Source organism: Aedes albopictus, chromosome 2 (assembly GCF_035046485.1).
Source record: "Aedes albopictus strain Foshan chromosome 2, AalbF5, whole genome shotgun sequence".
NCBI classification, from domain to species: domain Eukaryota; kingdom Metazoa; phylum Arthropoda; class Insecta; order Diptera; family Culicidae; genus Aedes; species Aedes albopictus.
Window position 1 is genome coordinate 167,287,497 of NC_085137.1, and position 22,290 is coordinate 167,309,786.

Here is a 22,290-nt window from a genome sequence, read left to right on the forward strand (position 1 = left end):
TGCCTCTCGCTGGCCTTGGCTTGCCCGGAAGATTCGATCCAGACAAACGCTCACCGTGCCGTCCTCTAGCTGCCGGGAGAATGATGGAACCCGCTCCGAATACCGTGTACGCCTGATTACCTGCCAATGAGACCAAAAACAAAGCCCTGAGACCGCCTAGGTGTCATCTTTTGACCGGATGATCGAATCATGTTCGTTCTTACCCTTTACGGGGCTTGTTCGACGCTCGTGTCTCTCCTTTCACCCAGACGACTTCCGATCGTAGCACGGGATGATTTGACGGTGGCTATTGCGTCACGTGTCTGTCGGAAGGGGAATCACACATGGGTTAAATGAACTGTTCCCCAAAATACGCTTTTGATTCTCACCTTCCAGAACGGTGTTCTCCGTTTCCATTCGCGTTCCCTGACCTCGGAATTTACGAGTTTCGGCTGATCTAGTCGCCAGCAATGTGTTCCGACTCGATCCACACGTGCGAGATTAGGGTTATGCGGGTTGCTCTACTCGTGGGTACGGCTGCAAGAAGAAGCACGGTTTCAATCTTCGCGGCTTTGATAATCCGCCACTGACTCACCTTTCAAATCGGCCTGCCGAGTGTGTGTAGCGTGGCCACACTCCTTCCGCCGTAATCCGTCGTGTTGTTCCGGCCGGTTTCGCGGATGTGAGGTTGAGGCTGACAGTGGCTTCTCGCTTGCGGTTAGCCAAGCGCGGTCCTTTAAGACCGGGTTAATTGTTCCTTGTCGCACAGTCCCCAAAAGCGTGTCACGAAAACTCCTCCGGCTGGATTTCCCCCAACCAACGTGTCGCAGTCAAAATTACCGGCACTTCTTTTTACACACGCGGGGTTTTGCCTTCGATGATGGCGGCAGCTAAAGAACGAATGACCGTGACTGAGCTGCTTTTCTTCCCGTCGTTTGCTCGGGCCTGGCTGCGAGTGTGTGAGTGTGCTTTCCACCTTTTCTGCCGCGCGTTCATTCGGAAGCGTCGCTTTGCCTTTGATTGATGGAGGGTACGGCAATTTGATTTGGCGGTTGGCTTTGAGTCAAACTGAACTGAGCGAAACTTGTTTGTTTTTTGTGCTAATATCTAGTTTTACATTATTTGATTTCGGACTGATTCTAATTCGTAACTAAACGTAACACAACTCTACCGTAGCGGAAGAATTTTTCATAAATCGGTGATCAAACGATTTATGAAAAATTCACAAAATCTTCACTCATCCTTCTAGGATGATGGTCAGAGACAAGTCGGTCAACCTAACTCTTGAGCAGACCTCAAGTTACATGGTATTCCTTAACTAATCCAAACCCATATGCAAGCCTCGGCTGCTTGCCAAATCTTCTCTATCCCGGGAAATAGGGTTTTACCGCGCCCCTGGTCGCGTTACTTTTGGGATGAAGATTTCATGACGACCCCCAGATCTTTAACCCTTGGCCACGCATTCGAATTGACTGGAAACACTTGAGGGTTTGTGTGCACCATCCAGTCGTGGATGTGCTTGGATTGCCGAGATCGTGTTCTCTTCCTTCGTAGTGGTGCCACTCATAGCTCTGTGTAGTGAGGATGGTCGAATTCTTGATGATGGGCTCGATTTGTCTCGATCGGCTAACGGCATGACCATTCGGTGTTTCGGTGTGATGGTTCCTCGGGGTGTTGCTGCGCTTCACTCGTTGTCTGGATCATTTGGTATCTGGGGCCTCCCTACTCACGACGGTTTTCAGGGTCCCAGTCTCCCTCGCCCGCTGCAGGCTGTTGGTTGCTGCGCATCTTCGTCCTGGTATTTGGAGCCTCCCTACTCACTGCTGTTTTCAGGGTCCCAATCTCCCTCGCCCGCCGTAGGCTGCCTGCTACGTCCTCCTGCTCTCTCAATGTCCTCCAGTTGCTGTCTCACTGCGCCTGATAGTGGCCGTAAGCTTCGACTCCGCGCCGAACCGATGTTTGGTCGTCGATCTCCGGGTCTCCACTCCTCCTATCAGAGAATACATCTGGTGCGTTGACGAGATCCCTGCGTCCCGTTTCCAGAATCACAGGGTTGCCATTTCTCTCGATTGGCGAACGGCTCACGGTACACCTCCTGGCGCGATGGAAGTGTTTAGGTACCGCATGTTGATCGCTCTTTGTAGTCTGTCGATTCGCTGGGTTGTTCGTAGTGGTGTTTGGAGCCTCCCTACTCACTGCTGTTTTCAGGGTCCCAATCTCCCTCGCCCGCTGTAGGCTGATGACTGCTGTGCTCTCTGTACTGGTATCTGGAGCCTCCCTACTCACTACTGTTTTCAGGGTCCCAGTCTCCCTTGCCCGCTGTAGGCTGACGGTTGCGGCGCTCTTTGACATGGTATCTGGAGCCTCCCTACTCACTGCTGTTTTCAGGGTCCCAGTCTCCCTCGCCTTCAGTAGGCTGTCGATTCGTCCTGGTGTTTGGCGTGTCTTCGTCCTGGTATTTGGAGCCTCCCTACTCACGATGGTTTTCAGGGTTCCAATTTCCCGCGCCCGCTGTAGGCTTCTTGCTACATCCTCCTGCTCTCCCAAAGCTCTCCAGTTGCTGTCTCCCTGCGCCTGATAGTGGCCGTAAGCTTCGACTCCGCGCCGAACCGATGTTTGGTCGTCGATCTCCGGGTGTCCACTCCTCCTATCAGAGAATACATCTGGTGCCTTGACGAGAAACCTGCGTCCCGTTTCCAGAATCACAGGGTGCCATTTCTCTCGCTTGGCGAACGGCTCACGGTACACCTCCTGGCGCGATGGAAGTGTTTGGGTATCGCATGTTGATCCTCCACTTGCTACTGTTCGGCCTTCTGACGGATCGGGTGATGGAATCACAAATCGTTCATTCTGGCTGTTTTGTCGAGGTGGAGAGGTAGTCGTAAAGAAGTTATTGCTCATCACACCTGACTTTCTACCATTTTCCCGTTTGTTACGTATTTTTGGAGCGTGGTACTCATGGTTGACAGGCATTGCCTGCGGACATAGCTTTAACATTGTGGAACCTCGTACGGCTGTACGGAAATCCTAGCTGTCGACTCACAATCGGTGTTGCTGCGGTGGAGCAGTATTGCGACGGCTTCTCACCCTCAGCTCTCGTGGTCAAATCTCCCAATGATTGGTGTTTCTGCTAGCTTGACTGCTTCGTGGTTGACAGGCACCGCCTGTGTACATAGCTTGAACAGCCCGGAATCTCGCTGCTGGGAACGAAGATTCCAGTAGATGTAGTCGTCAAATCTGTGTAACGGAAGTGCAGAATCCGGTTGGAACTTTTCTGCCCTCCTGTTCGCTGTAATGATGCCCATTCCTGGTGTTTTCTTCAGCGTTCGCTTCGTCGTTCACAGGCACCGCCTGTTTGCATAGCTTGCACATCTTCGCTTAGTCTGCCTTGATGTCCTTCGCGTGGAACCTTCCCTTCTTGCCGCTCAGAACATCCTCCAACACGTACAGGTTCGTCCCGATGATCTCCTTGACGATGGCCGGAACGAATTTCGGCTCAAGCTTGCTGTTTATTTGGTCCGCCTTCGAGGAGAGTACGAACGATCGCCGCCAAACTAAGTCTCCGACTTTGAACGCTACTGATCTTGTGCGAAGATTGTATCGCTGCTTCGCCCGTTGGTGGCTGTTCTTGATCCGCTCGATGATAAGCTTTTGGATTCGACGAATCGCAGAGAGTCGCAGGTCCTGCGCTACCTTCGGGTCTTCGGGCGTGTTGAGTTCCTGCTGCGTGTACAGATCCGTGTGCAACAACAGGTTCCGTCCGAAGTTGGCTTCGTGGGGACTGACGCCCGTCGCCTCGTGCCGAGCAGCGTTTATCGCCGCCGTGATTGCCGGTAGCTTTTCGTCCCACTCTCGATGATCGCCGTCCAACAATGCCCGGATGCAGGTTACTACGACGCGGTTGACGCGTTCGGCGTTATTGACCTGCGGACAGTAGAAGGCTGTCTTCATGTGGCCGATCTTGTGTTTCTCTAGCCAGGACTTGAATACCATTGATTCGAACTGCTTCCCGTTATCGGACAGGATCAGCCGTGGCCGAGAGAACTTCAGGCAAACTTCTTCTTCCAGGAACTCCACCATCTTCTGCGAATCTGCTGCGCGCATCGGCTTGACAATTACGTATTTGCTGACCCAGTCGACTACTACCAACAGCACTGTGTTTCCTCGCTTGGAACGTGTGAGCGGACCGACAAAGTCTACCGATATCATCTCCCAAGGAGTCTTCGCCGGCTTCGGGTTTCCCATTTGCGGCATCATTCTTTTCCCCGGTGCCTTGCACGCTTTGCAGGTCGCACAGTTCATAACGTAATCGTGAATCTCCTGTTGCATCTGTGGCCAGTAGTAGTGGGCTTGTAGCTTGTGCCAGGTCTTGTAGAAACCAAGATGCGCTGCTGCCGGTTCGTCGTGGAATCTTCGGATTAGCTGGAACCTCTCTTCTTTCGGAACGACTTGCTTCCACTTGTGGTAAACTGCTCCCACTTCGTCCTTGCAACGGCAGTTCTTGAATAGCGTGTCGTTTGCTATGCGAAAGTCCGGGAACTTATCTCCTTCGCTCTTTACTCTGTCCACCAGCTTCCTGTACCACGGATCCAGGACTTGGTCTACCGTGAAGACTGCTTCTGCCACCGTCCTCGAGAGAGCATCTGGAACAACGTTGATGGAACCCTTCCTGTACCGGATCTCGAAATCAAACGCGTTCAGACGCAACAGCCACCGGCTCATCAAAGCCGTCGGGTTCTTCATCGACTTCAGGTAGCTAAGTGCTGCATGATCACAGTGGACAATGAACCGGATTCCTTCTACGTAGCCTCTGAACTTCTCGATCGCTCGGATCACTGCGAGGCACTCCCGCTCCGTGACCGAGTACTTTCTCTCGGACGCTGACAGCTTCTGCGAGAAGTAGCTGATGGGATGTTCCTCGCCGTTGATCTCCTGCGTTAGCACTGCTCCGATTGCTGTGTCGCTGGCATCGCACGCTATGGCGAACGGTTTGCTGTAGTCCGGCATCGCCAGTACCGGTGCCGAAACCAGAGCTGCTTTTAGCTTGAGGAACGCTTCTTCAGCTATCGGATTCCAACGGAACTTGGTCTTGCCTGACGTCAAGTTTGTTAGCGGAGCTGCTAGCTGCGAGAAACCGGCGATGAAACGTCGGTACCAGTTGCAAACACCGAGAAATCGCTGCACCTCTTTGCGCGTTGTTGGAGTCGGGAATTGTACGATCGCTTGGATCTTCTCGTCGTCTACTCGCCAACCTTGCTCGTCGATCACGTAGCCTAGGTACTTCATGCTCTTCCGGCAGAACTTGGACTTCTCCGATGAAATCGTGAGATTCGCTTGGCGTAGCCGGCGGGCTACTTCTTCGAGCAGAGCGATATGCTCTTCGAATGTCTCGGAACAGATGATGATGTCGTCCAGGTAATGGAATACCAGCGGTTCTAGATCAGCGAATAGGTGGGTCATAAGTCTCGCTAGGGCTTGACTTGCCGTACACAGCCCGAAAGGCACTACCTTGAATTGGAGGTGGCCTCTGGATGGAACGGTGAAGGCTGTCAGTTGTCTCGAACCTGGATGAAGTGGTAGCTGCCAGAATGCATCCTTGAGATCGATCGAAGAAATGTATTTGCTGCTTCGGAGGTTGTTGGTGATCGCTGCAATCTGGGGTATCGGGTAGCCCTCGTTCACCATGATGGAGTTGAAGTGACGCGCGTCCAGACAGACGCGATACTGCCCAGTCTTCTTCTTGACGGCGACCAGCGGATTGTTCCATGGCGAGAACTGCGCCTCCTCAATGACGTCCAGCGCTATCATCCGGTCGATCTCCTTGTTGACCTCCTGTAGAACATACGGCGACATAGGGTAATGCCGTTGTTTACGGGGCGGTGCATTCCCCACATCGATTCGATGCTCGTACAGCTTCGTGCGTCCTAGTCTTCCCTCTACCGCTTTCGGAAACTTCTGGATCGCCTGCTCCAAGCGCCGTTGTTGTTCCGGACTGAGCTGCTTCATCTCCTGTTCTTCGCTGATCTGGTCTTCCTGCTTTGCTTCTAGTGTGCAACACACCGCTTTGACGCCAAACTTTTCCCAGAAGTTCATTCCTAGGATGACGCAATCTGGAATCGAAGGCACCAACAGCACCGGAAGAACTTCGTTGCGGTTGTTGTACACGATCGGTAAATAGACGAAATTTGCGATGTTGTGTCTCGTGCCGTCTGCCGTCTTTATTCCGCCGCTGACGGTTCCTTTCTGCAATCCGCATTCCTCTGCCAGTTCGACTCTTCTTCCTCCTAGCAGAGAGCAGTTCGCTCCACTGTCCAGCAAAGCTGTTAACTCCTTGCCCAGCACTGATATGACGGCGTGCGGTCTATTGTCACTTCCGGGGTTGATAATGATCGAGTTGAGGTTTTGAAATTCCGGGATGTCGGAGGGGTCTCCGAGATTTTGCGGAGAGCTGCTCCCCTCTATTGCTGGTTCTCCGCTGGGTAGTTTAACGCGTCCGTGCGACACGTGAAGCAACTGCGCAACGAGTAGCCCTTCCGTCCACACCGGTAGCAGAAGAGAATGGCTTGCGGTTTCGGACAGTCCGTGAATCTGTGGCCTTCCTCGTCGCAGTTCCAGCAGAGCATTGCTGGTCGTTGGTCGTTGTGAGCTTCTTGCTGTTCTACTTGTCGATCTTCCCGTTGTCTACCTGGTTCTGGCAGCAGACGTTGGTATCTTCGGTTACTGTCGCTCGGATCCGAGCTTTGAATCCACTGTCGCGCTTGCCAGCCCTGTGCTCTTTGCGGCTGTTCTTGCTGCTGTTGTGGTTGCCGAGTCGGAAACGATGTGGCTTGGGGCCGCTGCTGCTGTGCCGGAGTTTGCGCTTCTCTTGTGTACTGTCGCGCTGCTCTCAGAACATCAGCTTCTGTACGGTTGTACCTGTCCGTCGATCTTGACTGCTTCTCGTCGCGTGCGGTAAAATTTGGCCTCGCAGATCTCCGCTCCAGGTTCATCTTCAGCGCGTTGACTTGCTCAACCAGTTCGTCGATGGTATGCTGCCAATTATCTTCTGGTCCCTCCTCCACTGCTTCGTGCTCGTAAGCGCTTTCTTCTACCTCCACGGCGTGAACTCTGTTGAACCGCTGTGGCTGTTGGTGATGCTGAACCGGTGGTGGTCTGCTGGTTATCACTGGCGTGGCGAAGTTCGGTTCCAGAAGCGCGCTGTGCGGAATCGGAATCCTACGTTGCCTGTTCAGAAGCATTCTCGTCTCGTCGTATCCGGTGCAGACTTCCACCATTTCTTCCAGTGAACGAGGTCTCGCTGCTGTGACGATAGCTGCGTAGTTCTCGTTCATGTTCTTCTTCACCAGGAAGAACTTTTCGTCGTCTGGAATTGGTGGATCGACGAAGCGGAAGAGCGCTGAAATGTCGCGATAGAATTTCGCGAAGGATTCCTCCCTTCCTTGGAATCGGAAGCTAGCTTCCAGACGGAGAATTTGGGAGTAGCCGCTGGGCAGGAATTCTCTTCGAATCTCTCGCTTGAACTGGTCCCAAGTCCGCAACAAGTTTTGCGACGTTGCTCGTGAGTACCAGTCGATTGCGTCCTCTTGGAGTAGATGCTTGATCGAACTCAGGAGTGTAGCATCGCTCATGCCTTCCGATCTCGCGAATGTCTCCACGCGATCTAGGAATACGTTGAGTGATGTCGTGTCCTTCTCGCCGCGAAACTTGAAAGGCCAGTTGTGAACGGCCTTCTGTATTCGGCGATCGTCCGCTCGTTCCGGTGCTGGTCGCTCTCGGCGGATCAACCGCTCCAGGTCGTCTCGCATTCTGTAGTACTCCTCACGCATGTGTTGTTCTCTCTCCTGCATCTCCCTGATTCTTGCTTGCAATTCGCGGTTTTCCCGCGATTCTTGTTCCCTGGTCGACGGGTTCCATGTTTCCCGATCTCGCGGCAGGTAGGGAGGGGGAGGTGAGGTGTTTCGGTGCCTCGTATCTGCTTGTTCTGCTTCTTCGCTGTCTCGCGTTTGGAACGAACTCGAGAACAACAATCCTCTGCCTTGTCCACCCGAGAATGACGTCACGAGCGGTGGCTGCACTGCTGGTGGTGGTGTAGTGTCTTGTCTCGAAGTGCTTTCCACTGGCATCGTGGTTTCTCCTCCGACTGCTCCTTCATCTCCGCCGTTGTTCCTCCTTATGGCTCCAGTCGAAGTTGCTTGACTCACAACACTCTCACTTCGCGGTACACCATTCACTACACTTGTTCCGTTCACCTTATCTAGTAAAACGTTTACGTGCACCGATAACATTGCATGAGTTTCCCGCAGTTCGGTTGGAGGTTGAATCAACTGCAAGCGATCGCGGTAATGGTACAGACGAGTCCGGATTTGACTTAAGGCTGCGCTGTTAGCCGTCCGAATGGCAGCTTCGGCGCTAATATGCAGCTGGTGAACTTGCGATTCACATTGTTCTAGATTGGACTGGGAACTCATGACATGTTCCGAGCTGGTGGGCTTACTGTCTCTCAAGGACTCCTCTTGCATGAGTGCCTTGAGACGAAGGACCTTCCCTCTGTGGGTCGTTGGTCCTAGGTTGACTACGTGGCGTAAAGCCAGCTCGTAGGTCACCTCTTCGTCAGTCAATTGTGTATAATCCATTACACTTTCGAATTGTATGCGTAAAGGGCTAAAATTGTTTCGATAATCGTAGGCCAGATAATCGAAATTGCGCAAAACCAAATTTCATCAAACCAAACAAAAACATCGCTAAACGGTAGTTTTTAATGTGTGGATTTTCAGTTGGGCGCCAGTGTTGCAAGTTCCCCGGTAGCGGTAGAGCCGAACTACCTTGGCGAAAGGATCAAAGACCGGAATCACAAACACTGATGGGCAAAAGGCTCAACTTCTAATCAAACAAAACAGAATTTTAGTTACGATACATGTATTGGGTGTTTTCTTACATTTCTCTAGCCAACTTGGCTTCTTCGCCTTACTATAGGCATGATCTACATAGAACTTATTCTAATTTCCTACTCACGGGCCCGTGGTCTAATACCACCCTTGCTGCAGTCGTTCGCTCAGGCATCTCGTTGGCCGACTCGGTGCGCCGCGCCGTTTGCCTCCGGTCATCGTCCGACCCTCCGTCGGTGGTCGATTGTTCCGACCCAGTTGCCTGCCTGCAACGTATCGCCGGTGTCGCGGGTGTAGAGCCCTAGATGAACTCGCCGTGCGTGGTATTCTGGAGGAAGTGAACCACTGCTAAGCGGCCGGATCTTTCCTCGATCGGCGCCTGGCTGGCCGACGATTGCCTTCTCGTTGCACCGAGTGGACGCGCCCGACGATCGTCGATCTTGTTCCGCCTGCCTCTCGCTGGCCTTGGCTTGCCCGGAAGATTCGATCCAGACAAACGCTCACCGTGCCGTCCTCTAGCTGCCGGGAGAATGATGGAACCCGCTCCGAATACCGTGTACGCCTGATTACCTGCCAATGAGACCAAAAACAAAGCCCTGAGACCGCCTAGGTGTCATCTTTTGACCGGATGATCGAATCATGTTCGTTCTTACCCTTTACGGGGCTTGTTCGACGCTCGTGCCTCTCCTTTCACCCAGACGACTTCCGATCGTAGCACGGGATGATTTGACGGTGGCTATTGCGTCACGTGTCTGTCGGAAGGGGAATCACACATGGGTTAAATGAACTGTTCCCCAAAATACGCTTTTGATTCTCACCTTCCAGAACGGTGTTCTCCGTTTCCATTCGCGTTCCCTGACCTCGGAATTTACGAGTTTCGGCTGATCTAGTCGCCAGCAATGTGTTCCGACTCGATCCACACGTGCGAGATTAGGGTTATGCGGGTTGCTCTACTCGTGGGTACGGCTGCAAGAAGAAGCACGGTTTCAATCTTCGCGGCTTTGATAATCCGCCACTGACTCACCTTTCAAATCGGCCTGCCGAGTGTGTGTAGCGTGGCCACACTCCTTCCGCCGTAATCCGTCGTGTTGTTCCGGCCGGTTTCGCGGATGTGAGGTTGAGGCTGACAGTGGCTTCTCGCTTGCGGTTAGCCAAGCGCGGTCCTTTAAGACCGGGTTAATTGTTCCTTGTCGCACAGTCCCCAAAAGCGTGTCACGAAAACTCCTCCGGCTGGATTTCCCCCAACCAACGTGTCGCAGTCAAAATTACCGGCACTTCTTTTTACACACGCGGGGTTTTGCCTTCGATGATGGCGGCAGCTAAAGAACGAATGACCGTGACTGAGCTGCTTTTCTTCCCGTCGTTTGCTCGGGCCTGGCTGCGAGTGTGTGAGTGTGCTTTCCACCTTTTCTGCCGCGCGTTCATTCGGAAGCGTCGCTTTGCCTTTGATTGATGGAGGGTACGGCAATTTGATTTGGCGGTTGGCTTTGAGTCAAACTGAACTGAGCGAAACTTGTTTGTTTTTTGTGCTAATATCTAGTTTTACATTATTTGATTTCGGACTGATTCTAATTCGTAACTAAACGTAACATACACCAGAAAAACGTGTTAAAACTTTTTGGCCATGAATTGGACCCTGTTACTCCAGTGTGCGATCGTCGTTCGGGCTAGTGTTGCCAAACATTTTATGTTGCTTCAAGTTTAATGTTTTTTTACGATAATTATTATTGTAAGGTTTATCATGGATTTTATTTAACTAATGTGGAATATAGGATAAACGTGACATAAATGAAGAGAGCCCATAAATTTTGTAATGAGTTTAAGGGGACGGGCAAAGGGCCTCTGTCGATAACTCCCACAATTTAATTGATTGACCATAGAGTGTTCGTAAATCGAAACTAATGAAGCCTTACTTTTAAATGATATTCGTAAACATGTATATTTCTGTGGTGAGAATATCGTATTTAGTATTAAGCTTTTTTTTCAAAAGTAATCACGTATAGTTATGTTCAAGAAAACAGTAGTAAAAGCCGATTTTCATATAAATGGCCAGCATTGAGAAGCTGTAACTCTACTTCCTGGTGAAATATTGAGCCTAAATTTTGACAAGGAACTGCAAATGCCTTTAAAGCTAAATAATATTGTTCGTTGTTTTAGCTAACAAGGTTAAATTGTTCAAATAGATCCACACTTGAATTTATTCCATTCGAAATAAGGCACCGATTTGTTTTGATCATAAGCTCCTAATTTTAACAAAAATTAAAAAAAAAAACGATAAACAATTCACTCATCAATCCTTCATTTTGAGAAGGATTAAATTGATAGCACTGAGTATTCGTAACAGTAGTTTTTGTCAGGTGAATTTCTAATTTATCTATATCTATATATATAAAAATGAGTTTGAAGTCCCTTTGAGGCAACAAAACTCACGAACGGGTGAACCGATCAGCATGGCTCTTGTATGGATCGAATCGTATTCATGGCGGCTGTGTTTATATGTAAAAAAAGTTACAAAAATGAACTGAGAAAGTAGAAATATTAACAAAATACTGAGATTTGTGCGAACTGGGTTCAAAGTCAACATGACCGCAATAAAATCAATCTAGAATGCTGTGCTGCTATAACTTCAACAGCTGTCAAACCACCACATCTGGCAAGACAAAGTTTGCCGGGACAGCTAGTTTTCAATAAATCTAACTAGTTATTACGAATAGTTACATACATTTACTTGCTAAAAATTACCAATAATTAAATATTCTATTAAAAAGAAAATGTATGCGCTGAGATGAACCAGCCTCGGGCTGAACATCTCATAAATAAGGACATAAAAAAATGTATGCGACTCGTATTTTCAATCGCTTTTGACAACACTGCTCACACGCGGTCGGGAGCGGTCGAGCGGTAGTTTGAATTTTTTGCTTTTTTCTAATACCACAAAATTAACCAATCAACAGCTGGTCCGTTTTGGCCCCAAATCGAGCTACGTATTGTCACGTCTCGTTTCAGATCGTGATGGGTGATATGCGGAGGCGCGTGATCGGTTGGTGGCCAATCGAAAAAAGAATGTGCAGGTTGAGGGTTAAGGGCGGATTCTTCAACTTCAGCATAATAAACGTGCACAGCCCACATCCCGGAATCACTGATGATGACAAGGGCGCATTTTAGGCACAGCTCGAACGCGAATACGACCGCTGCCCAAGCCACGACGTCAAGATCATCATAGGAGCTTTAAACGCTCAGGTAGGCCAGGAGTAGGAATTCTGACCGACGATTGGTAAGTTCAGAGCCCACCAGCAGACGAACGAAAACGGCCTACGACTCATTGATTTCGCCGCCCCAAAAATATGGCCATACGTAGCACCTTTTTTCAACACAGCCTCCCTTATCGCTACACCTGGAGATCACCACAGCAGACGGAATCTCAAATCGACTACGTTCTGATTAACGGACGGCACTTCTCCGACATTATCGACGTCAGGACCTATCGTGGCGCCAACATCGACTCCGACCACTATCTGGTGATGGTCAAACTGCGCCCAAAACTCTCCGTCATCAACAATGTACGGTACCGACGACCGCCTCGATACAACCTAGAGCGACTGAACCAACCGGGTGTCACCTCAGCATACGCGCAGAATCTTGAGGCCACGTAGCCACGACGCCCCTCTAGAGGACTGCTGGAGTACAGTAAAAGCAGCCATCAACGACGCAGCCGAGATCACCATCGGGTACGTGGAACGGAGCCGACGGAACGAATGGTCCGACGAAGAGTGCAGAACGGTTTTGGAGGAGAGTAATGCAGCGAGGGCGGTAATGCTGCAGCAAAGTACCCGACAGAACGTGAACGTTACAAACAGAAGCGGAAACAGCAGACCCGCCTCTTTCGGTAGAAAAAGTGCCGCCTGGAAGAAGCGGAGTGCGAAGAAATTAAACTGTGCCGTTCCCATGAAACACGGCAGTTCTATCAGAAGCTCAACGCATTCCGCAAGGGCTTCGTGTCACGAGCCGAAATATGCTTCTTGACGGACGGACGTGAGGTGATCGAAAGGTGGAAGCAGCACGTCGATCAGCACCTGAATGGCGTGGAGAACGTAGGCACAAGAGACCACGGCAACGGAGAAAATGACGACGCCAGTGCAGCGGAGGACGGAAATGAACCAACTCCTACGCTGAGCGAAGTTGAGGATGCCATTCACCAGCTCAAAACCAACAAAACAGTTGGTATGGATGGTATCGCAGCTGAACTCATCAAGATGGGCCCAGAAAAGTTGGCCACCTGTCTGCACCAGTTAGTAGTCAAGATCTGGGAAACCGAACAGCTACCGAAGGAGCAGAAGGAAGAGGAAATCAGCCCCATTCACAAGAAAGGCGATTATTTGGAATGTGAGAACTTCAGGACGATCACTATTTTGAATGCTGCCTACAAAGTACTATCCCAGATCATCTCCCGTCGTCTGTCACCCAAAACTTATGAGTTCGCGTGAAGTTATCAAGCCGGCTTCATCGACTGCTGGTCGACAACATACCAGATCTTCACCGTACGGCAAATCATCTAGAAATGCCGTGAATACCGTCCCAACGCATCACCTGTTCATTGACTTCAAGGCGACGTACGACAGTATCGACCGCGCAGAGCTATGGAGAATTATGGACGAAAACGGCTTTCCTGGGAAGCTGACTAGACTGATTAACGCAACGATGGACAGTGCAAAACTGCATAAAGGTTTCTGGTGTACTATCCAGTTCATTCGAATCTCGCCGGGGACTGTGACCAGGTGATGGACTCTCATGCCTACTCTTCAACATCGCTCTGGAAGGTGTGATGCGACGAGCCGGGCTCAACAACCGGGGAACGATTTTCACAAAATCTGGACAATTTGTGTGCTTTGCGGACGACATGGACATTATTGTCAGAACATTTGGAATGGTGACAGAGCTGTACATGTACACCCGTCTCCAACTCGAAGCAGCAAAGGTCGGACTGGTGATGAATACCTCAAAAACAAAGTACATGGGATGCTGGTAGGCGGAACCGAACACGACCGGATCTGTCTGGGTATTAATGTTATAATAGACGGGGATACTTTGAGGTGGTGGAGGAATTCGTCTACCTCTGATCCTTACTGACGGCTGATAACGTGAGCCGTGAAATTCGGAGGCGTATCATCAGCGGAAGTCGGGCCCACTACGGGCTCCAGAAGAAACTGCTTTCGAAAAAGATTCACCCACGCACCAAATGCACCATGTACAAAACGCTAATAAGACCGGTAATCCTCTACGGGCACGAAACATGGACCATGCTCGAGGAGGACCTGCAAGCACTCGGAGTTTTCGAGCGACGCGTGCTAAGGACGATCTTTGATGGTGTGCACCTGGGTGTGCAGGAGAACGGTGTGTGGCGGAGAAGGATGAACCACGAGCTCGCTGCACTTTACGGCGAACCCAGCATCCAGAAGGTGGACAAAGCCGGAAGGATACGGTGGGCAGGGCATGCTGCAAGAATGCCGGATAACAACCCTGCAAAGCTGGTGTTTGCTACTGATCCGGTTGGCACAAGAAGGCGTGGAGCACAGAGAGCACGATGGGTTGACCAGGTGGAGCGTGACCTGGCGAGCTTTGGGCGCGACCGAGGATGGAGAGCGGCTGCCACAAACCGAGTATTGTGGCGTACTATTGATGATTATGTCTTGTCTTAAATGTGATGTTGAACAAATAAATGTATGTATGTATATATGGTGTATTGTTTTACGAAAACTGCAGAGAGCAATTTTTTTGTGTATTGTACTAGCTGTCCCGGCAAACGTCGTACTGCCTGCCTACTGTGTTTTTTGACATACAGCTCCATTGGAGTGTCCCCGGCGAAGTCATCTGTATGGGAGCCCCCCGTTCCAGAGACTGGAGAGGTCTCACACCAAGCTAAGAACCTTCCCCGGCCCCCAAAATACCCACATACAAAATTTCATACCGATCGGTTCAGTAGTTTCCGAATGCATAGCGGTCAGACAGACAGACAGACAGACAGACAGACAGACGGAAATTCATTTTTATATATATAGATAGATCAAAAAAATGTACAGTTCGTCACTATTGGTGTCGGTGTAAAAACGTGGACTGCAGTTGCTTTACATACTCTAGCGTGCGTTTCCTATTCTTTTTTTTCTCTTTCACTCTCGCAAACAACAAACACGAGAAAGAAACAGATGAAAGGGGGGGCACTTTGTCCCCTCTTTTATCTCGCTCTTTCTTGCGTTTTCTTGCGAACAAAGAGAACGAGCGAGAACAAAGGAAAAGCTGCGCTTGGGCGCTGTCCATAAACTACGTAGACTTTTTTCCGGTCATCTCAGACCCCCCTCCCCCCTCGTAGACTTTAGTTCATACAAAATTTTCGAAATTTGTATGGAGCGTAGACTTTGGCCAGGACCCACCTCCCCCCTAAGAGTCTACGTAGTTTATGAACAGGCCCTTGCAAGTGTTTACATACACTGAGAGGAAAATACATTTTAGTTTCACTGGAAAAACTCAAGTAACCGTTCAAAAATGATGTTTTCAGTGAGTTCAAATGAATTAAGTAAAATTCGCTTGAAAACTTAGTGAAACTCCAAAGAAAAGCTATTGAAAATTTGGTACTGTATTGTATTGTAAAATGTATATGATTTTCTAGTGGGTTTTACTGAAGTCGAATGTATGAAAAATGAAGCGAATTATTGTCAGCCATCACTAACGAACCAAGCATGAGTGTGATGATGGCAATATGTTCTGTGATTTTTATGTTTCCATCCTTACTAGGGAACCGTTTGTGGGTCTCCGATAAAACGGAGACAAACCAATTTTTTTTAATAATCTCGAAATAGACAAAACAAAAACAAAAATGGCCAAAAGTTGTTCCAAATATACTGAAAATTTACTTAAATTTTATTAAATTTTGTAGTGAAAAATTTGACTTAAATGCTATTGGATTTTTCCAGTGGAATATTTTCACTAACCAATCATGTAAGTTTCAAATATTTAGTTAGATGGAAAAAAATCTACTTATGATTTCCAGTGGAATTGAAGTGAATTTTTCGTTCAGTGTATGTTTTGTTGTTTCAGTCCTGAATTGTGTATAGACTACCCACTGAGCCGGAGAATCATGGCGTCTACAAAAGCTAAACAAAGTGACATTTTCATTCAATTTTAATACCCCAAAGTGCTTAAATTGAAACGAAACATTACAATTGTTTGGCGCATAGCTTTTTCGATATCCAGTTATGCGTGTTTGTTTGAGTTTTTGGTTTACGTTAAGATATGCCGAACAAGGGGACTATGCCAACGAAGCATCCCGATAGCCTTTATCCCTTTCGAGACGGAGCGCAAAAAAAAAAACGAAATTTCCATACAAATTGCTCAACTTTGGCTCTCCGGAACTCTTAGACTTCCCAACAAAACAGCAATTATTTTCCCTTGTTTGAAAGAACTACTCTTCACCTTCCGATTTCTAGTTTTGACTACCAAGATAAATCGGAAATAAAAAATATGCGATAGATAAAACTTTTTCATGCTTTACGGTTTCTTGTTTACCTTGTTGTGGTAAATCTCACAGGCGATGCAAACAAAAGTTTTTTGCGCACATACAAGTATAAATAATGGCTGAATTATTGAAATAGTTTACATCACATAAAACAAAGTCTGAACAGATGAAAAAAAATATGCAAAACTGTTACCGCTCAACAGCACAATTGTGCTGGTTCGTCACGAAAGGGATATCGTGTGACAGGCACGAAGATAATCTATGTACAAAGTAGTCAAGAGATTTTTCTGTACGAAAAATTTCTGGAACGTTTCGAACCCGTTATATGGTGACGAAGGGTATTATCGGCAAGTTTGTTCTCTTCGTCATTTTGGGTTTTTGTGTGCCAAATTGCCTGAAATTTGGGCATATAACTCAGCTTAGTTGGGAAGGACTGGAGGCCAGTGGTGGAAATTGATCGCGAACGTGTGCTTACGCGCTATTATGTTTCCAGTTCAAAACCGAATTAGCGACATTTTTTCTTTTACTTCCGCTGCTTTTGCCTTGCGTTAAACACAATGTCGGAAGTGGGGCGCTGTATTGTACACCTGGTGCACTAATCAGCGCCCCACTTCCGACATTGTGTTTAACGCAAGGCAAAAGCAGCGGAAGTAAAAGAAAAAATGTCGCTAATTCGGTTTTGAACTGGAAACATAATACAAAAAAATGCCATCGCATCGCAAACCTTTGCTGTGCGATGGTGTTCGTACGTCTGTGGCTCACGATCGTACGACACGAACGCCAACGAGTGCATCGCAACTTTTGCAAGCGCGATGCTTTTTTATTTTAGAGGTTCGCGGCCGATATTTCTGTAATGAAATCATTGCAAAGCGTTGTTTTTGAAAAATATTTTCTACAACTTTGATGGGAATGGTCAAAATATGGAAGAATCTTATTTACAGAATGATAAAATTAGCGGGAAGCTAACAAGAAATGCTAGAGAATGGTTGCGCGAAGGGATAATAATCAAAAATAACTATAACTTACAGACAACTCATCTCATGTATGAATACTTCATCGATAAAAATAAGCAGATTCCATTAGTCGAAACAAGATTCCAACTTGATTGGCAAAACATTTGGGATAATGTTAGTTCCAGCTTTTTATCGCTTAATGATCGGGCCAAATTATTTGTTTTCGTGAATGATCTTGTGCCAAATAAAGAGAAACTTAAAGCATACAACATAGGTCATATTAACGTCACAACATGTGAAAAGTGCGGTCTTTCCGATATCAATGAACATCGCATAAAACAGTGCCCAAAAGCCAAAATGATCTGGGACTGGTGTACGAATGTAATAAGAAACAATATGAAGGTAAACGTGAATGACATAGAAGATATTCTCCAGTTTAGTATACCGTTATCATCCAAACAGCGTAAAGCTGCATTATGGTTGACAGCAAAAGCGATTGCATTTAATTTGAGGGTTCATGAACCATCGTCGTTTATTTTCAAAAAAGAAATACGAGAGATGAGGTGGAACAAAAGGAATGTGTTTAACGCGGAATTTGGAAACTTTTTAAATATTTGTTGATGGCAACTGATGAGACAAGTAGGACTAAGATGGGTAGAGATTTAGGTTAGTCGATTAAAATTGTAACACGAACTTTATTTTAATTGAATAAATAAAAAAAAATAAAAAAAAAACAAAAAAAATCAAATGTTGGTAAACTTTTTCGTCGATATCATTTATTGGAATGGTACCTGACCAGTATTATCAAAAAAACACCCAACTAATTACCATTAAGTGTACAAAACATGGCAACAAACCAAGAGTTCTACATTGTGATCCTTCTGGCGAACCAACTGCGATTCTGCTCGTTCGACATTTGTTTTGTGTTGGTTCGTCGATCCGGGAAATCGTGAACCGTTCTCTCTTTTTGGGTTCGCGAACGCGTGAGCAAAGATTGTGTTTGATGCGAAGCAAAAAACACGTCAAGCGCATGATGCTTTCCACCACTGCTGGAGGCCAACTCTAAGTTCATCAGGTTTCAAAAAACCCCCCATGACGAAGAGAACAAAACTGCCGAAAATACGTAAGTTCCCCTATATAAAGGGATTTGTACACAAAAATCCATAAACTATTACCTGGAGAAATTTTTGAAAGAAATCTTAAAGAAACAATAAACAAACAGCCTTGAGGAGTTCGTTAGACAACTGAACAACTGAAGAAATAATGCATAATGCATTTTTGAAAAAAATCTTTAAAGTAATTCTAGGAAGAACTGGAGAACCGTTTGAAACTGTTCATGAAAAAAATTAAAAACTCCTTGCAAAATGCTAAGGAATAGATGCTTAAGTAATTTCTGCAAGAACTATTGGAAGAAACTGTAAAAAAAAAATCGGAACGAATCTCTGATGAAGGTTTGAATAAATTCAAATCAATGCTCGGTGAAATCCCTGGAGGAACTTCCAGAAAAAATCTCTTGGGATTTTTTTTTAAATAAATGCTTGAGAAAATTCCAGAATAAATGAAGTAATATTAAGACACCAATGGAGAAATTCAAACAATAATTTCAGAAACAGTTTTTTCGAAAAATCTCTATGAATAAATAAATTGAATGAATTTCTGAATCTTTGTGTTTTTTTTTCTTCCTGGAATTTCATCTTTTGAACAAACATTTGAAGGAATTACAGGAAAAATTTCTAGGAGGATTTTCGAAAAAATAGAAAAAAAAAACTCCTGAAAAAAATGATAATGTTTCTGGAATATCTGAAAATCAAGCATGATAGTGAAGGGTTTTCTAATAGAATCTCTTGAAGAATCCCAGGAGGAATTTCGGTAGAATTTCCTGATAAAACCCGTGGACCAGTTTCAAGATGAATCTTTTGAGAAATTTTATGAAAAACTCCTGAAAAAGTGTCAAGAAAAAATCCGTTCATGAAAGAATCTCTAGAGGAATTCTTGGTGAAAATTGTGCTAAATCAATCTAACATGTAAGATGTTTGCAGAGATTTCTCTAGAGAAGTTCTTCCAGGTGTTTCTTCAAGCTGCATATGCTCAGTTCGACAGCAGCCAAACTGAAGTGCAACTAGAAGCTTCTAACAGTGGCAGCTCGTTTTTTCGAAAAACAATGAAAAATACAAATTCAATAAAAAAAAAGTTAGAATCATTTGACCACCGCAGGCTACTTGGCAAACTTTGATGCCAAAAGTCAGTTTTCAACAGAAAAATATTAAAAAAGAGTTTCCCATCGGTTTTTGGAAAAATGAAACTATGTCACATCTAACATAGATGCGCAATGAATATTATTCTCAGTGTATTTTTAGCTGGTCTGGATTCTCAGACCCTTTCTAGAACCCTTTTCTTTCGATCAATGGAATAAAAATCGGTGAGCTAACATTTTGTGATAGAACATTTATTTAAGGATATGGGATAATACATATTTTAGATTTGGCCTATTATTGGTCACCCTAATCACTAACTTCAAAATATGTATAAATAACAATGAATGCCAGAGAACCGTTTATTAAAAGTATGTACAAATTTATTTATTTTTTTAAACATTAGTATCCTTATGACAATATTTCAACGATACAGCCATCACGTCAAAAGCCAGCGTTTTATGAGTCTTGTAGTATTTGTATTGTTACATCACACTTCTCAACGTTGAATATATCCTTGGCAATAACATTGGCAGCGACTATATATTCCATCGGGTCGATCGCTGGAGCTAGATGGTTGTAAATTACATTAGATATTTACTATTTTGAACAAAACTAACAGGAATATGGATTTGGGTCACTTGGGCAGCGATTCTCTTTCGGGCCCAAGTTCGTTTGAAATTTGGCTGAACTTAGGACATTTCAAGCTTTTGAGTCATTTTTGACTCGATATGTTTAAATTGGAATAAGGTTTTGTTCATACGCTGGATTTCATGAATCACTTATTTTTGCATCAAATTTCAATTTCAATTTTCCAAAAACGTTTCCCATCCATTTTATTATTTTTTTTCCGTAGAAAACTGACTTCCAGCTTCAAAATTTGCAATGTAGTCCAAGATGGCCAAACGCTTCTAACTATTCTTCTTGATTTTTTAAAATTGATTTTTAAAACAAGAAATATGAATATGAGACATTGTGAAAAGCTATTCGAGATTTTTTTTTACAGTTTTCAAAAACAAAGAATAGATTGATTGTTTTTCAGATATGTGAATTTTCAGACCGTCTCCAATAGCAACTTAATCAATTTTTTTCCTTTTTTTTAGATTTTTTAATTTGAAAATCGATGAAAAATAAAACTTAGGTAAAAATAGTTAGAAGCATTGCACCATCCTGGGCTACCGGAGAATTTTGAGGCTAACACTCAGCTTTCTACAGAAAAATAATAAAAAATCGTAAGGTTTTTGGAAAATTATATGACAACTAACAATCTATGATCCTGATGAATATTAAGCTTAGTGTATTTTTTTTTTTTCTAAAAATTCTTCTAATATCTTCGAAGACATCATTTCAATCCAACAAACTGTTTTCGAGTTTTGGTAGAAGTAAATTATTTTTCACACTTAAAAAAAAAAAAAATAGGTGAGTAATATTACGAAACAAATAACTTGAAAAACATTTTCAGATAGAAGCTCATACATAAGCAAAAGTTCATGTTTAGCTGGCAATGCTCATAGTTAAAATAGCTCAAAGCATAATCGCTGCCAAAATGGTCCAACTCCTTAAGATACTCACCTACTAGTAACCGAGCAACCATCAAAGGGACTCCTGTACACCAACACACGTATAGTTGCAGGATCGATCGTACTCCTGGAATGCTGCTCAGATGCGCGTGCAGTTGTCGACGAAAAACTTGACGAGGATTCATGTCATCCATGATGTGTTTTGTGTATCGTGTCGCAGAAGATCAGTTTTGATGTAGGATGATGGAAGACTGTTTTATATGGATCATCACAGTTGTTGATTATGTTGTGTGGGTTGGTTTCATCGGCTTTTTTTTTGGGGAATACAGCTTGTCATATTCACCGAAAAAAGCCGATGAAATCAACCCACAAGATGATTGAATACTGACACAATAGGATGAGATTGAACACCTTGAGGCTGATCTGAAAAAATGAAAATGTAATTTGATCATAGCATACCTATAGAAATAGCAATGCTATGATGAGATATGTTCAATACTCACACAGTTCGGCTTGAACAAGTTTTAATTAGTATGGACGTTCACTTTGGAGTTTAAACAAATTAAGATTTAAGACAAAGAATCGTTGATGTTCGCGGTCTTTTAACATATTTTGGGACACCGAACAGAAAGCAAAGAGTAACACAGTGACAAAAAAAAAGACAAAGACGGACGGACTACTGGACAGAAGATGACATTGCATCGAACTACTCATCTACCGAACATAATAGGGACCTCAAACAAACGACGGCGCGATCGGGGTGTATCAAAATGGATAGTGGGTTAAAATGCTTTGCTATCAACAGTGGTTCTCAAACGCGAGTCACACGGGATATATTTCGATGTTGTGTCTTTCGCTCTGGAGAGTGGTTAACCGATTTCCAATATGAAAGGTTCCTGAACCGACCGGGAATCGAACCCGTCACCCTCAGCATGGGCATGCTGAATACCCACGCCTTTACAGCTTTGGCCCCTACGGACCCATATGGAAGATTAAAAGCCCCAAGCGATACAATAAGTAGAAGGTCTTCTATAAATAAAAGCGTCAGCAAATTGGCTGATTGCAACGCTTGTCCGCAGAGTGGTGCTTCTCCAAAAGAAAATCTGCCCATCTTCAAATCATTCCTTCAGGGATTTCTCTAGAAGTTCAGTCAGTAGAGTTTGAATTAACTTCTTCAAGGAATTCTCTTGTAGTTCCTTCAGAGATTCCTTCACGAATTTTGTCAGAGGTTCCTTCAGGGATTCATTAAAAGCT

At 45.7% G+C, this 22,290-nt stretch overlaps 1 protein-coding gene and 2 long non-coding RNA genes across 3 annotated transcripts; all 3 read right to left on the reverse strand.

Moving 5' to 3' along the window:
• LOC115269739 (uncharacterized) lies at positions 1 to 1,133 on the reverse strand. Its single transcript, XR_009997546.1, has 4 exons — positions 575 to 1,133; positions 369 to 516; positions 204 to 302; positions 1 to 146 (listed from the first exon to the last, which is right to left on the reverse strand). It is a non-coding gene; the product is annotated as an uncharacterized LOC115269739 (long non-coding RNA).
• A 5,173-nt stretch (positions 1,134 to 6,306) lies between these two features.
• LOC115268748 (uncharacterized) lies at positions 6,307 to 10,419 on the reverse strand. The gene is made up of 4 exons (XM_062850688.1): positions 9,889 to 10,419; positions 9,683 to 9,830; positions 9,518 to 9,616; positions 6,307 to 9,460 (listed from the first exon to the last, which is right to left on the reverse strand). The coding sequence occupies exon 4, from the start codon at positions 8,610 to 8,612 to the stop codon at positions 6,438 to 6,440; it is 2,175 nt and encodes a 724-aa protein (XP_062706672.1). The 5' UTR covers positions 8,613 to 9,460; positions 9,518 to 9,616; positions 9,683 to 9,830; positions 9,889 to 10,419; the 3' UTR covers positions 6,307 to 6,437.
• A 9,484-nt stretch (positions 10,420 to 19,903) lies between these two features.
• On the reverse strand, positions 19,904 to 21,986 carry LOC115258717 (uncharacterized). The gene is made up of 4 exons (XR_003893779.2): positions 21,540 to 21,986; positions 21,426 to 21,459; positions 21,089 to 21,287; positions 19,904 to 20,085 (listed from the first exon to the last, which is right to left on the reverse strand). It is a non-coding gene; the product is annotated as an uncharacterized LOC115258717 (long non-coding RNA).
• Between the last annotated feature and the right edge of the window lie 304 nt (positions 21,987 to 22,290).